The 15,199-nt window shown below is 45.8% G+C and overlaps 1 protein-coding gene across 1 annotated transcript in view; it reads right to left on the bottom strand.

Annotated features, from left to right (window-relative positions):
- MYO18B (myosin XVIIIB) overlaps positions 1-15,199 on the bottom strand; it is a 268,281-nt gene that overhangs the window by 1,581 nt on the left and 251,501 nt on the right. The window contains exon 41 of the mRNA XM_034948321.3: positions 1,375-2,620. Coding sequence (XP_034804212.2) covers positions 1,387-2,620 — 1,234 coding nt within the window. The 3' untranslated portion in view covers positions 1,375-1,386. The remainder of the gene's footprint in view (positions 1-1,374; positions 2,621-15,199) is intronic.

The raw sequence follows: 15,199 nt of genomic DNA, 5'->3' as shown, positions 1-15,199 counted from the left end.
CTGTACAAGTGACTTTAATCTTTCTGATACTCAGTCTGTCAACCTGGTAAATGGGAATAAATAACATTCACCACTGCTTGGGGATATCAGGAGTACTAAATGACTGTCTGATGTGTCCTCTCAATAAATGTAAGCCTTGGTTAGCAATGAATTTTTTTTTTTTTTTTTTTTTTTTTGAGACGGAGTCTCGCTCTGTCACCCAGGCTGGAGTGCAGTGGCGAGATCTCGGCTCACTGCAAGCTCCGCCTCCCGGGTTCATGCCATTTTCCTACCTCAGCCTCCCCAGTAACTGGGACTACAGGCACCCGCTACCACGCTCTGCTATTTCTTTTTAGTGGAGACGGGGTTTCACTGTGTTAGCCAGGATGGTCTCAATCTCCTGACCTCGTGATCCGCCCGCCTCGGCCTCCCAAAGTGCTGGGATTACAGGCGTGAGCCACCGCGCCCGGCCTGAATTCCTCTTCTTACCTTGACTCCAGATGAGTGGCAGGATGAGTGCTAGGAGAGGGAGGAAGGGCAGCAAGTAGTTACTTCTCCTGCATTGTTGCTCTGTTATTTTTTTTACTTGTTCCCTCCCCCCTGAACCTAGGGCCTCAGTTTCTCTCCATATGCAATGCAAGTGGACTCCACTATTCTGAAGGTCTCTTCCAACTTGGCCCTTTGCATGTCTGTGATCCCACCACGGATCTTCTGTCATTATGTGGACAGAACACCATCACAGCTCCTTCAAACCCAGGTGGAATGACGTTAAGAAAAGAAAATGACAGTAGGGTGAGGTAACTTTAAACATCTGGCACCTTTTTTTTTTTTTTTTTCCTGAGACAGAGTTTTGCTCTTGTTTCCCAGGCTGGAGTGCAGTGGTGGCACCATCAGCTCACTGCAACCTCTGCCTCCCTGGTTCAAGCGATTGTCCTGCCTCAGCCTCCTGAGTAGCTGGGATTACAGGCGCCCGTCAAGACACCCGGCTAATTTTTTGTATTTTTAGTAGAGACGAGGTTTCACCCTGTTGGCCAGTCTGGTCTCAAACTCCTGACCTTAGGTGATCCACCCGCCTTGGCCTCCCAAAATGCTGGGATTACAGGCGTGAGCCACCGTGCCCAGCCACATCCAGCACCTTCTTTAGCGTCATCCCACAGGAACCTCTTACTTTCTGATGTGTCTGCATTTCAAAGTACAAGGAAGTATAGGTACCCAGCAGAGGGCTTCTGAAAAGCTTTGCATCCATCAACACATGACTTCAGCTAAAACCTCTAAAAATCTTGGTCTCTAGAGAAATTGGTTGTGGCATTAAGGACAGTAGTGGCACCTGCTCTCCCCAAGGCTGCAAGGTGAACTCTCATTCCCCCAAGAATAGCCCCAGCCTGTTGCTTTTACCTGAACTGGTTCCTACTTCTGGAGATATTTTTTCATTATGCTCGCAACATCGTCTTCTTTCCTCCCCGTCCCTGGCTCTCTCCGCTCGGGGGACGTTCGCTCGCCACCGTCACCCGCAAGTCGTGGGATTCCTGGTCGACTTTTGATGCTGTCAGCACTTTTGAAGGACACGATGGAGCTGGAGGATGAGGACGAGTCGGACAGGTGAGCAGGATCCTCCTTGGGCTCCGGGCTCTTCTTCAAAATGGTCTTGATCCCCGAGAGAAAGGAACGGTTAGCCTCTTCCGTTTCAAAGTGGATGCTTGAACGCTGTGAACCGTCTTGCCCACCTTTGGCTGCTCCAGCCAAGGATGTAGGCGTCTGGGGCTTCCGGATAGCTGGGAGGAAGTCATCGAAGTCCACTTTGGTCTTGCGTTCGTAGTCGAGGCTTGGGAGTTTCCAGCTGAATGGGTCACTGCCTAGAGGTTCCTCCATCAGGTGGGCAAACTGGCGGTTCTGGAAAACAAGCGGCTCCTTTCCAAGGTCTGGACAGCCCGCATCGTCCACAGAGGACTCCAGACACCGCCTCCGAGGACGCAGTGTGGGCGACAACAGCATGTGCCTGGGTGTGGTCGGAGAGCTCAGTTTTCTCCCCATGCTCGGTCTGGATTCTAAGAGGGACTCGCAGGAACTGAATCGGGTTTTCGCCTTTTCGGGGAGTAGGGTTGTGCCCCCAACACCGTCTGAAGAGATGCATTTGAGGCTGGTGGACCTCAAGAGACCACCAGCGGCCCCTTCGATTTCCAGGGGTGACTTTGCCCCAACCCTCAGCGAGAGGTTTCCCTCGTCACTGCCAGCCCTGCCCCTCCTTAGTGTGGAGGCCCCAGTCGTCTGGTAAATGGGGAGAGTGGGCCAGTCCTCTAGGCCCAGCGTGGACCCCTGGCCTCTCTGGGCTCTCTTCCTCCGGAGCCCTTCCACGAACTCCGAGAGGGCCGCTGAAGGACTGGGCAGCTTTTCCCTCGACAGCGGGGATGTATTTGTACTCCGAGAAGCCAGGCGAGAGGAAGCAGGTTCTAATCTCTCTGTGGACTTTCTCTGGACGGCAAGCCCTTCGCCGTCCCCAAAATGACAGTACTTTTGCCGGCGGACAAAGTGGGGAGAAACAGGCTTGTCTCCCGAGGTCTTGCTGCGGACATCGGTGGACCGGGCTCTGCTTAGTGCCAGCGCCGACTGGGTCCTCTCAGTGTCCCCAGCCTCTTCGTTTATCCTGTGCCAAGAAAAATGCAGTCTGTAGAAATTGTGCAATTCATACAATTTGTGCAATCGGTGTGAGAGCCCCTAAGCACAGGCACTAATATTATTTTTCTTTGGAAATACCATCCCTACCGCACTCCCAAATGAACCATATGATTTAATGTGCAAATTCAAGCCATGTAAATGATTTCTTGTTGCTTTCCGAATGCAATTTCTATCTATAATTAAACCCAGCTAAGTACATTTGAGTAGATTAAAACTGCAGCTAGGACGGATGAATTAGATTTATGAGGCATCATATCTGACATGATAGGACCTATCATCCCAGAGCTTACTGTGAAATAAGTAGTTTGCTTCTTCAAGACCGGAAGGGGACATGCAGTGGGCTGTTTGTTTATTTGGGGCCAAGCCTAGAGGACAGTCCCACCAAGTGGGGCTTCTGAGAGTCAAGACCCAAATATGTGTCTCCACGGGATACCCCATGACATCCCTGATTGTTTCATGGGGTGACGGTGTAGGTAAAATCTTTTTCCCCCAAAAGGGAAAGATTCACATGAAATCAACTTAAAACCAAGACTATACACAAGAGGACAGACGGTTTCTATTCTGGGACTACACCAGACGTGGCTTTTATGCAGAGGGAGTTTGTGGCAGCAGCGCCAAAAACACTTTGCCTCTGAAAAGTAGGAGACTCACAGTGGGACCAAATTATAGACTGTAAAATAAATGGCATCATTCAAAGGAGAGAGACTGGAGTCCATCAACCTTTCCTTTAATAAATAAAATCTATTTGTCCTCTCTCTAAGAGAAACGACCCCATTCCCTCCCCACACCAAAGTTATAATTTATTTTTTGAAAAAGTAAAAAAGTTGCCAAATGTCAGAGTGTTGGCACTGCAGATAAAGCCACTGTGGGCTCAGGCCTGAAGAGATGCTGAGGGCGATGCACACGCGGGTTTCCAATCATGGGGTCCCTGCCTCTGAGTGCTTTGCTGCTGGAACTGTAACAATCAGGACGATTGTAGGATTCGGAACTCTATGTATAAAGGGTGACTGAGATTCTGCTACAAGACTTTGAGGAAGACTTCTTGCTTACCCAGTTGGGTAACACCACTTCCACTCCTGATCACACAGGACAGTTTAGGAGAAATAGAACTGACCACAATGACCCAATGGGCTTTTGAATCTGGGAAGGAAGCCAACCCAAAGCTCCCTTGAGGTGATGGCCATGGAAGGCACAGGAGGGAATGGCTGGGGTAGGAGAGCAGTGTCTTTCCCAGGGAAATAGGTGGGGGCTGAAATAGACTCAATGTTTGTCTCCCCCGAAAATTAATATGTTGACACCTAATCCTCAATATGATGATATTAGGAGGTGGGGCTTTTGGGAGGTGATTAGGTCACCAGGGTGGAGCCCTTGTAAATGAGATTAGTGCCCTTATAAAAGAGGCCCCAGAGGGCTCCCTCACCCCTTCCACTGTGTGATGACACAGTGAGATGGCCATCTATGAATCAGACAACAAATGTAACTGCTAGCACCTTGATCTTAGATTTCCCAGCCTCTAGAACTGTGAGAAATACATTTCTGTTGTTTATAAGCCACCCAGTCTATGGTGTTCTTGTTATAGCAGCCAGAAGAGACTGAGACAGGCACCTAGACCCTGCCTTCCTGAGCGCCCCTGAGGACAGAGCTTCAGTGATCCCACAAACCTATCTCCTCCAGGTCTGGCAAGAGCTCCCCAGGCTGGGGGCCTGTGTGAGATCGCCATGGCAATGACGGGCCCGGCTAAAGGGCTTCATGAGGACAAGACACAGAGCTGGCTGTGATCATCTGCCTCTCCTTACTCCCTATGTCAGATGGGTGGAGGAGGGTTACAGCAGCAGTCTGGTGACGGTAAGACCTGGGTGTCAAGGTGGCAATGTGGAGGAGCTACCTCCTTTCTCTCTCTGACCATCACCCTCAATCCTTCTCCTGTGTGATCAGGCTTGCTATTCCTGCCCTCTTGCTCACCCTGCTCCAGGACGCTGGTCTCCTGGGATAGGCCAAGCCCTCCCTGCTTCTGGGTCTTGCAGGAGTGGTTCTACCTGGAGTACTCCTTCTACTCCCCGACCCCTAGTCATGGTGCCTTCCTCCTGGGGCAGCTGGGACAGTGAAAGAAACGCCCTTGATACTGTCTCTGGCACCTAATTACCCAAATAATGGTTAGTGGTTATGATGAATAATTTATAGCCAATAATAAATGGTTATTAATCATTAATAATTAAAGGCAATCAATATTACTATTATTTAATTTCTGAATCTCCAGAACCCAACCCCACACTGGACTCAATAAAAGCCTCAACTGAAGTTCAAAGAGGGATGCACAGAAGAATGAATGGGCAAGTGACCTTCTGTCTCACCGTAAGAAGAAAGGTTGGTTCCTATGTGCTAAAACAAAAGCCACTCGTTTGCTCAGAGCAGCTCCCTCCTTTCCTATTTCTTGTCTGTTCCCAACATAGCTGGACATGGGCTGGAAGAGGAGATGGAGGGCTCTTTTGTGATTCCCTGAAGGTATATTTGTCAACTTCATTGCTTTGGAATCCCTCCTCGAATACACAGCAAGATGGCATTCACACGCCTGTATTTTTTTTCTTCTTTACTTTTTATTAATAAACAGCTTGGAGCTGCCAGGGGCAGTGGGCTGCCGCAGAACTGACAAAAGTCATTTCCATCCTGTTCTGGCCCTGAAAGGAGGCGGGTGTGATGAATGAGTGTCTTGGATGCTCTGTCTCATCCACCGCCTGCCACCTGAGGAGGGCAACATTGAGGGTTCCTGTCACTGAATCTCCCGGGACTCTGCCATCCTGCTCACCCTAGCTCCCACTGCCACTGCTGGCTGCGGACACCAGGGCAGGGCATGAAAACGGAGGGTGAAGAAGTCCCAGGAGGAGGAAGAGGAGGAGGGAGGAGGAGGAGGGAGGAGGAAGAGGAAGAGGAGGAGGAGGAGGGAGGAGGAAGGGGAAGAGGAGGAGGAGGAGGAGGAGGAGGGAGGAGGAAGAGGAAGAGGAGGAGGAGGAGGGAGGAGGAAGATGAGCCAAAAACATAAGGGGGAAAAAAGGCATAAAAGTAGGAGGAAGGAGAATCACAGACCACAAGTCTGAAATGACAGTGTCTTGCTGACTCTCATTTCTGCACCTCCGGAACTGGCACTGAGCCCAGTATGTAGTAGATGCTCAGCAAATGCTGTCGAATTCAATCAAGGTAGATGAGAAAGAAGAGGTAGTCAGGATAAGAAAAGTGGAGGGAGGGCAAAGAAATGTGGGCAGAAGAGAAGGAAGGCTAGAGCATGAAAGAAGAGGAGGCAGTTTAAACAGGAAAGAAGTTGAAATGAGATGGAGAGAAAGAGGAAGGAGACCCAGAAGGGCGGTGGTGATGGAGAAGAAGGAAGGAGACTTAGGCAAATGCAAGAAGGAGAGACGGGAACATTGCAGAGGCCTTTCAGGCCAGCAACTAAGGATCTGCCATCTTGGCTTTAACAAAAAGGCGAGATAGGCTGGGGTCCATGGCGAAGCAGCCAGCTGCCCAGAAATGGGGATCTGGAGGTCACAGTCTGTGAGTGCTGGCAATCAGGTACAGAGGCCATAGGTTTGCTGGGCCCAAGCCAGGAAGGTTCCCAGCTATGCTGGCACAGGGCAAGATCCACTCGCCTTCCCTGGGGCCCTTGAGGAGCAATGCCTTCTACAAGGCATGGAAGCCAAGATGTCCCAGCACAGCCACTCAGGCCTAGCCTGGCTGTCATGGGGTCTGATGTCTTGAGATTGGAGTGAGCTGAGTCCTACCTTTCTGAAATGGTCTGGTGCCTTTGAAACCTCAGCTGGTGAGCTTAAAACAGGAATACAAGCCACATAGTGTAGACTCCTGGGGGGCTGGAGAGGAGCAGTAGGGGTCGAGTGAGGAGAGACAAGGAAGAGAGGGCAAGAAGCACGGCCAAGTGCTTATTCCTGGCTTTCCCATGCAGAAATCCACCTACATCTCTGCAAGTGCTTTTTCTACTTCCTGTCTGCACCACCTCTCAAGGTATAAAGTTTCTTGCATCCACTTCTTTCTGTATAGAGACTGAAGAATTTAATCTGAATTCAGATGCCGTTTTGTAGGCTTTGGGATAAGGATCCCAAGTTCTGCTGAGTGAGGCTGGATGATCATCCCCATTCCTGTCCCAGCACTGGACACTTCAAACACATCCTGTCTGACTTCATCCGGGGACCAGTAAGAGTCTTTTTTTTTTTTTTTTCTAGCTGTCCTCACAGGACCAGGTCGGTGTGGCTCAGATGGAACTCTCCATCATCATGATGGAGGGATGTCAGATAATCAACATGTTACCGTGCCTGCTTCCCAGAGCCTGGGCCAGGGAGAGGGATGATGTATAGAAGGCTCTCAGAGTCACTATGAGGCAGGATAGGCAGGGGCACTGTTACTCTTCAAGGAGAGGCTCCAGAAAAGCCTTGGAGACTTCTTCTGCCTGCCCTGCAGTCTGTCCAAAAAGGAATATCCTTCTGGTATACCTGCTATGGGAAAGAGCCAGAGGATAAGCATCCAGCCACAAAGATGCCGGGGCTGGTTCTATAACTTAGTGGATGAAATAGTCATTGGTCACAACAGCTACCCCTGACTAGATACCTACTGTGCGCCAGGTGCTGTGCTGGATACCAGGAATATAGGAGAGAGCAAACGGATGGCTCCTACCCTCATAGCCACCCTGAGAGATAGGGATTATGACCTCCAGGCACAGAGAGGCTGAGTAACCTCTGCAAGCACACACAGCTGGCAACCAAGTCTGGTTTCACCACTCACTAGCCATGTGACCTGGGGACCATTGCCTAACTTCTCTAACCCTCAGCTTCCTTAGCTGAAAAATGGGGGAAACTAGATTGGCCTTGCAATGCTGTGGAGATAAGAACTCCATGAGGGCAGGATTTTTATCCATTGTATTCACTGCTACCAGTGTCTACAGAATAATGTCTTAGGACACAGTAGGTGCTCAATGAATTTGTGTTGAGTGAGTGAGGGAAGCACCAGGGCCCTAACACATTGTAGGTGCTCCATAAACATGTGTTGGATACATGAGTGAATTGCCAGTCCTCAGGCACATAGTAGGTGCTCAATAAAATGTATGTTCAAGTTATGAATCATGCTCCAGTGCTTGTCACATACTAGGTTCCAATAAATACTGGACTGATTAAATGAACTGATGAATAAGGGTATTTATATGAAAATGCTGTAAGTATGGGTTGCTTCAAGTTATAGAAGTTTATTAGGTAAACTAGGACATGAAAACTCAGGAATACTGAAATTGCCACTCTTTCTAACCTGCAAGGCTAAAAGCAAAAAAAGAGCTTCAGATGCAGAGAGACCTGAGTTCAAATCCCAGCTCTGTCTATTCCAAGCCAGGTATTTTTTCTTTTTTTTTTTTTTTTCTTTTTTTTCTTTTTTTTTTTTTTTTTTTTTTGAGACGGAGTCTTGCTCTATCACCCAGGCTGGAGAGCAGTGGCACGATCATGGCTCACTGCAAACTCTGCCTCCAGGGTTCGAGTGATTCTCTTGCCTCCGCCTCCCGAGTAGCTGGGATTACAGGTGCACACCACCATGCCAGGCTAATTTTTGTATTTTTAGTAGAGATAGGGTTTCACCATGTTGGTCAGGATGGTCTCCAACTCCTGACCTCAAGTGATCCACCCACCTTGGCCTCCCAAAGTGTTGGGATTACAGGCGTGAGTCACGGCGCCCGGGCCCCCAGTTATCTTTTGAAGCCTGAACTTGCACAGGTGTAAGAGTGAGAATGACACTGCCCTAGGTCCCAGGGTCTTGTTAGAAATGAGAGATGATGCATGCCATATGCATATTCAGTATTTAAGAGTGGAAGCCACTTCTACCTCCATTACCCCCAGTACTACCAATGAGGCAAAAGACACTACAGTTAAACTTCCATACATTACTTATTTATCTCAAAGTTAATCCTTTGACATAACAGTATAACATAAATTTTAAAATCTTAACCCTTGTCTGATTGCTTTTAATGACCTCTTTCATCAGTGCTAGAGAAGTCCCCAGATTGAGGACAGATGTTCAAGAGTAAACAATTCCTATGTATGAGCCTACTGTGAACAGCACAGAGAAGGGAAGTGGAGACTGAAGTGGTTGGTTCAGCCTCAGAACGAGCTAGTGTCTGAGACGGTGTCTGCTGCTTGGACCATACCCCTTCCCCTTTCAGATTATCTTATGAATGGGGCCCCATCATTTTATCTCTAGTGTCAGCCACAGAAGCAGATGCTCCATGAAAATCGGTGAAGAACAAAGAAGGAGGCACCTATATCTGCATGTATTGTATGCAGCATCTCATCAAGCTAAGAAGCATCACCGCATCAAAATCAGAGGCATCATCCCATCTTGCAAATGAGGAAACTGAGGCTCAGTGGTGAGAAACCATTTGCTCAAGGCCATACTGCTAAGTGGCAGGGCCTGCATTTGAACCCTGGTGGGCCAGATCTGAATCCCATTCTTCTTCTTCCACTACATCACACACCTACTGGGCAGAAGGCTGACGGGAAACTCAGCCAGTTGAACTTACATCTACACGTACATATTTTTCAAAATCCACTGCGATGTAATGAACCAAGAAAGTCCAAGTCAAGGAGATGCTGGATTTACTGTTATTAGACTTAATCACACAGCAAAACAAACAAAACATAATTCCCAGGACTGAGTGTGGTCAGAGCCTGGCCAATTGTAGCTACAGGAAACTCAGTGCAGATTTAATGACACCGTGAATCATCCCCCAAAGTGTGCTGTCACCCCCCGTTCTTCATCCACTCCCTGAAATTAAAGAGGAAATTAAAAACATATTGATGTTCTTTAATACTGGTGAGGCCTGAGATGGGAAACCAGATGCTCTTTGAAGATGACCTGAATATTTGGTAACTGAGTCCAAAATAACAACGGAGAGTCTGTAACAAAAGTTGACATGGCACCCAGGACTATGCATTATGCAGGGAATGGGAGGCACTTACTAAGCCACTGTGGTGTGCAGGTAAATAGCACATCATTAGAGTTATCATGTATTATGCCTTTAGGCTTTGCAGACTTTACTCAAGTTTACGCTCACAACAGTCCTCTAAAGCAGATATTGCAGTCTTCCCAAGTCAGAACTGAGGCTCAGAAAGAATCAGTAATTTGTCATGTAATAAGTGGGAGAACATGGATTTAAACCAAGGAGTCCTACCCCAGGCCCATGGCTCCCAACTGCTCTGCTCTACTGCCCTTTATCGTCCCATTTTATAAATGAGGAAGCTGAGGCTAAGACAGGCAAATGGGCTTGCTGAGAAGGAGCAGAGCTGAGACTCCCATGCTGGTCTGTCTACCTATAATGTTTTGAGCACATAGCAGCAGAAGATGGGCTGCCCTCCCCTCCTGGGGAGAGCAGTGTAGGTGTTGAGTCTAGAAAAAAACCATGGAGAAGGGTCAGCAATGCAAGAAATTCCAGAGAAATTGTGAAGCACAGACTATAAATGCAGCAAGAGATTGGCAAGGGAGACAGCAGTCAATACTGGTGCCTGGGTGCACAGCGTTCCTTTCTTTTTTTGAGATGGAGTTTCATTCTTGTCACCCAGGCTGGAGTGCAATGGCACAATCTCGGCTCACTGCAACCTCTACCTCCCAGGTTCAAGCAATTCTCCTGCCTCAGCCTCCCAAGCAGCTGGGATTACAGGTGCTCGCCACCACCACATCCAGCTAATTTTTGTATTTTTAGTAGAGATGGGGTTTCACCATGTTGGCCAGGCTGGTCTCCAACTCCTGACCCCAAGTGATCCGCCCACCTCAGCCTCCCAAAGTGCTAGGATTATGGGCGTGAGCATCCACGCCTGGCCATGCACAGCCTTTCTTGACGAGATGGGTTGAGTCAGGCTTTGGAAGAAGGGTAGGATTTCAATGGCGGCGATGGCGCAAGAAAGACACTCCAAGCAAAAGCAGAAGATTCCTCCTATTGATTCTTAGCTTATTCAATCTGCAAAACCCTTGACAAGCAAGGGCTGATATCTAAATTGCACAGGCAAGAAAACTGAGGCTTAGGAAGCTCCCCCACCCCTACATGAGAGGGAAGTTCAAAGCAAGGTGGATGCTGGGGTTTGGGGGAAGGATAGCCAAGGAAGCAGAGAAGTGAGGAGGAGGTGACATTAGCAGCAATCTGTCCCCATGCTGTCCCCATGCCTGGCCACTCCTGACATGGGGAATAGAGTCAGGAAACAGACACAGTGAATATCCTACATTCCTTACAATATGGCAGTTTTTATGAGACAAGGTCACTCTCAAGGCTTGCTTGCTGTTCTCTCTGATGCTTAAGGTCGGGGCCGAGTCTTTGACAATTTTACAAACCAATCCATCGAGCTGCCCTGAGTGGATACCTGCCTGCATGCCTTCTGTGACTCAGCAGAATTTGCCTTGACTTCACCTACACATTCTTACTGGCTACCAGGGACTAAGGTCAGTGATTTATGCATAGAGTTGCCCATTCAAGTCACCCCTGGAACTCTACACCCCCTGCCCCCGCAAAAAAAAAAAAAAAAAAAAAAAAAAAACCAGTTAAATTGGAGCTGGGTGGTGATAAGGGGATCGTTCTCATTTAAAAGAGATGGAGGAGTAATGCAAGATGTTAATAATAAGAAAAACAGAACAGGGAAAAAAGGATATATGGGAGCTCTCTATGCTTTCTGCTCTTTTTGTGAAAACCTAAAACAGCTTAAAACTAAAAAGTCTATTATTTTTCTTAAAAGCGACTAAAGAAGCATAATCAAATATAATGAGTATCATTCTTTAATAGAATCATTCTTTGAATCTTAGCATCATGCAATATATCTTGGTAGCACACCTGCACATGTACCCACTGCTTTTAAAAATTAAATTTGAAAAATAAATACATAAGGGGATAATATAAAAATACAGTGATACAGGACAGTTTTAGGATAATTGGGTAATATAAAAGTTGAGATCTTAGATAATGTTATGGATTTGTTAATTTTCCTAAGTGCGATACTGATACGTTAGAAAATGTCCTTCTTAGAAGAAAGATGCGAAACTATTTAAGGAGAGCTGTTGTGATGTTGTCAACTTGTTTTCATAAGGGGAAGGAAAGGAAAAGAGAAGGGAGAGGAGGAAGGAGGAGGGGAGGGAGGAAGGAAGGGAGGAAGGAAGGAAGGAAGGAAGGAGGAAAATGTGTTTAAACATAGATGTAGAGGAGGAGCTAAAGACAGAAATAAAGTCAATGTGGAAAATTCTAACAACTATCAAAGTAGAAGCTAATAGTTGATAGTGTCCTCTTTTGTTAACAAATTTAAAAAAAGAAGGAAGAAAGAAAAAGGAAGGAAGGAGCAAGGGAAGGAAAGAAGGAGGGAGGGAGGGAGGGGAAGGGAGGAAAGAAGGAAGGAAGGAAGGAAGGGAGTGAGTGAGGGAGGGAGAGGGACAGAGAGGAAGGAAGGAAGGAAGGAAGGAAGGAAGGAAGGAAGGAAGGAAGGAAGGAAGGAAGGAAGGAAGGAAATTAGCCTAATAAAAAAGAATTAGGAGGGAGTCAGAGAGGAAGGAACTGACACTCTGCAGGTGATTCTGATAAACCATTATTCTATATTTAAAGAAAAAACAGACAAACAAACATTTTCACTCACCCTTTAATGTTCAGCCCAACTGTAGCTTCCCCCAGGAAGCCTTTCCACCCTCTGGCCTGGGTTGGGGCCTCTCCTGGCTCCCACAGCCTCCTGTGTCCCCCTCTGTACTGTTGTTGTCTATTTACTTATTTGTATCTCCCAGCAAGACTGGGAGATACTGGAGTTTCTGGAGTAGACCATGTCTTTCTTCTATGAATCCCCAGCACCAGGACTGCCTCAAAGAAAGCTTGTAGAATGGAAAGAATGAAGGAATGGAGGAACAGAAAGATGGGAGATTGTGGAACTGCAGAAAGAATGTGCAAAGGGCTGCCTCACCTGGGCTGAATAATTCAGAACCCAGTATCCCCACTCACCGGTCAGTCACATCCACTTCTCCTGGCTGAAAAACAAAATTCAAAACCCACTTCCAGTACACAATCTAAAGTGAGTTCTCCATATTTCTAACACCAAGCCAAGAGCCTTGTTTCATTTCTACAGGATGTGATCAATTTCTAGGATATCAAATTGAGAGGGAGGTGTGGGCCTCATCTGGTTTGAACCCCTCATTCTACACCTAGGAAAACAGAGAAGGGAATAGAACTTCCCAAGTCACACTCTGATGAGATGGTGCAAGTACTGGCTCTACAACTCGAGTCTTTTATCTTCTGCTACAATTTTCACAATGTTTTGAAGAACACAATTCTAGATTTGTAGAGTAATTAAAATCTACTTGGCTTGTAGATTCAATTTGGATTCAACATATTTAACTGAATTTAATGCATCCCTTCACTTTCCATGCAGAGACATTGTCTCACCAGAGTATGGTGAAATGGCAATAGTGACAGAAAATCTCAGACTCATTCATAAAAGCACCCAGTTCCCCATGAAGATGCAGCTTTAACTGGATGGAAATTATGCATCCATTAATATTTCCTTGCATCCATCCTGAATCATTTATTGAGTGTCATGAAGACAGATGCTGTCAATATAGAGATGAATAGTGCTTGTCTTCAAGTAACTTACATTCTAGAGGGGGTGGTAGATGCACTAAGTTAGGACTGGAAGAAAATATAAGTGAAAGTTCATGTTTCCCTAGGTGTAGAAAGTAAGAAAAAAAACTTTTAAGTTCAGGGGTACATGTGCAGGTTTGTGATATAGGTAAACTCATGTCACAGGGGTTTGTTGTACAGTTTATTTCATCACCCAGGAATTAAGTCTAGTACCCACTAGTTATTTTTTCTGATCCTCTTCCTCCTCCCACCCTCCACCTTCTGATAGGCCCCAGTGTGTGTTGTTCCCCTCTATGTGTCCATGTGCTTTCATAATTTAGCTCCCACTTATAAGCGAGATGATGTGGTATTTGGTTTTCTGTTCCTGTATTAGTTTGCTAAGGATAATGGCCTCCAGCTCCATTCATGTCCCTGCAAAGGACATGATCTCATTCTTTTTTATGGCTGCATAGTATTCCATAGCATATATGTACCACATTTTCTTTATCCAGTCTACCATTGATGGGCATTTAAGTTGATTCCATGTCTTTGCTATTGTGAATGGTGTTGTGATGAACCATAGATATGCATGTGTCTTTATGGTAAAACAATTTATATTCCTTTGGGTATATACCCAGTAATGGGATTGCTGGGTCAAATGGTTTTTCTGCTTTTGGTCTCTAAGGAATCACCATGCTGTTTTCTACAATAGTCAAGATGGATTAAATACTTAAATGTAAAAGCCAAAACTATAACAACTCTGGAAGACAACCTAGGCAATACCATTCTGGACACAGGAACGGGCAAAGATTTCATGATGAAGATGCCAAAAGCAATTGCAACCAAAGCAAAAATTGACAAATGGGATCAAATTAAACTAAAGAGCTGCTGTACAGCAAAAGAGACTTATCAACAGGGTGAAGAGACAACCTACAGAATGGGAGAAAATATTTGCAAACTATGCATGTGACAAAGGTCTAATATCCAGCATCCATAAGGAACTTAAACAAATGTACAAGAAAAAAAAACCCATTAAAAAGTGAGCAAAGGACATGCACAGACACTTTTAAAAAGAAGGCATACATGTGACCAACAAGCATATGTAAAGAAGCTCAACATCATTGATCATTAGAAATGCAAAGCAAAACCACAATGAGATACCAACTCACGCCAGTTAGAATGGCTATTATTTAAAAGTCAAAAAAAGACAGGTGCTGGTGAGGTTGCAGAGAAAAAGGAATGCTTATACACTGTTGGTGGAAGTGTACATTGGAAAAAAAAATGTTTATTTATGTAAGAGAATAAAAGCCTAGCTCAGCACTCAGCTTCCAGATGTAATAGCTTGCACCAGAGCTACTTGGAAAGCCAGAAAAGTAGAATTCAAATTTAAGGACAGTGGGAAGCCATCAAAGCAGCCAGGACTCAAAAGGCCAAATCCTGGAAAGAGGGAAATACACTGAAGGTGAATACAGTATGATGTGGCACTTTCCCTGAGAGTCATTTGCTGACCTGAAAGAATAATTAATATGGAGAACTTATACTTCCAATGCTATATTGGTTCAAGGATGGACACATAGAAAAGTGAAATAGAATAGACAGACATATATACATAAGATCACTTGATTTATGACAAATTTATACTGTTGTGTAATGTGGACAGTATCATTTCTCTAAAATATATGTGCTAGACCAACTCAATATCTATATGGAAAAGAGTGAGCCCTACCTCACACCACAATGAGCCCTACCTCACATCACAAATAAGTATCAATTCATGATGCATTGTATATCTAGATATAAAAGGTAAATCAATACAATGTCTACAAAAAATAAGAAAATACTGCATGATTTCAAAGTAGGCAAATAATTTTTCAACAGTATATAAAGAGCACCAACCATAAAGGAAAACATTATAAACTGGGTTACATTAAAATTAAG

This window comes from Pan paniscus, chromosome 23, assembly GCF_029289425.2.
Source record: "Pan paniscus chromosome 23, NHGRI_mPanPan1-v2.0_pri, whole genome shotgun sequence".
In the NCBI taxonomy this organism is placed as follows: Eukaryota; Metazoa; Chordata; class Mammalia; order Primates; family Hominidae; genus Pan; species Pan paniscus.
Note: the sequence above shows the minus strand (reverse complement) of the source record. Positions and strands in the feature narration are given on the sequence as shown.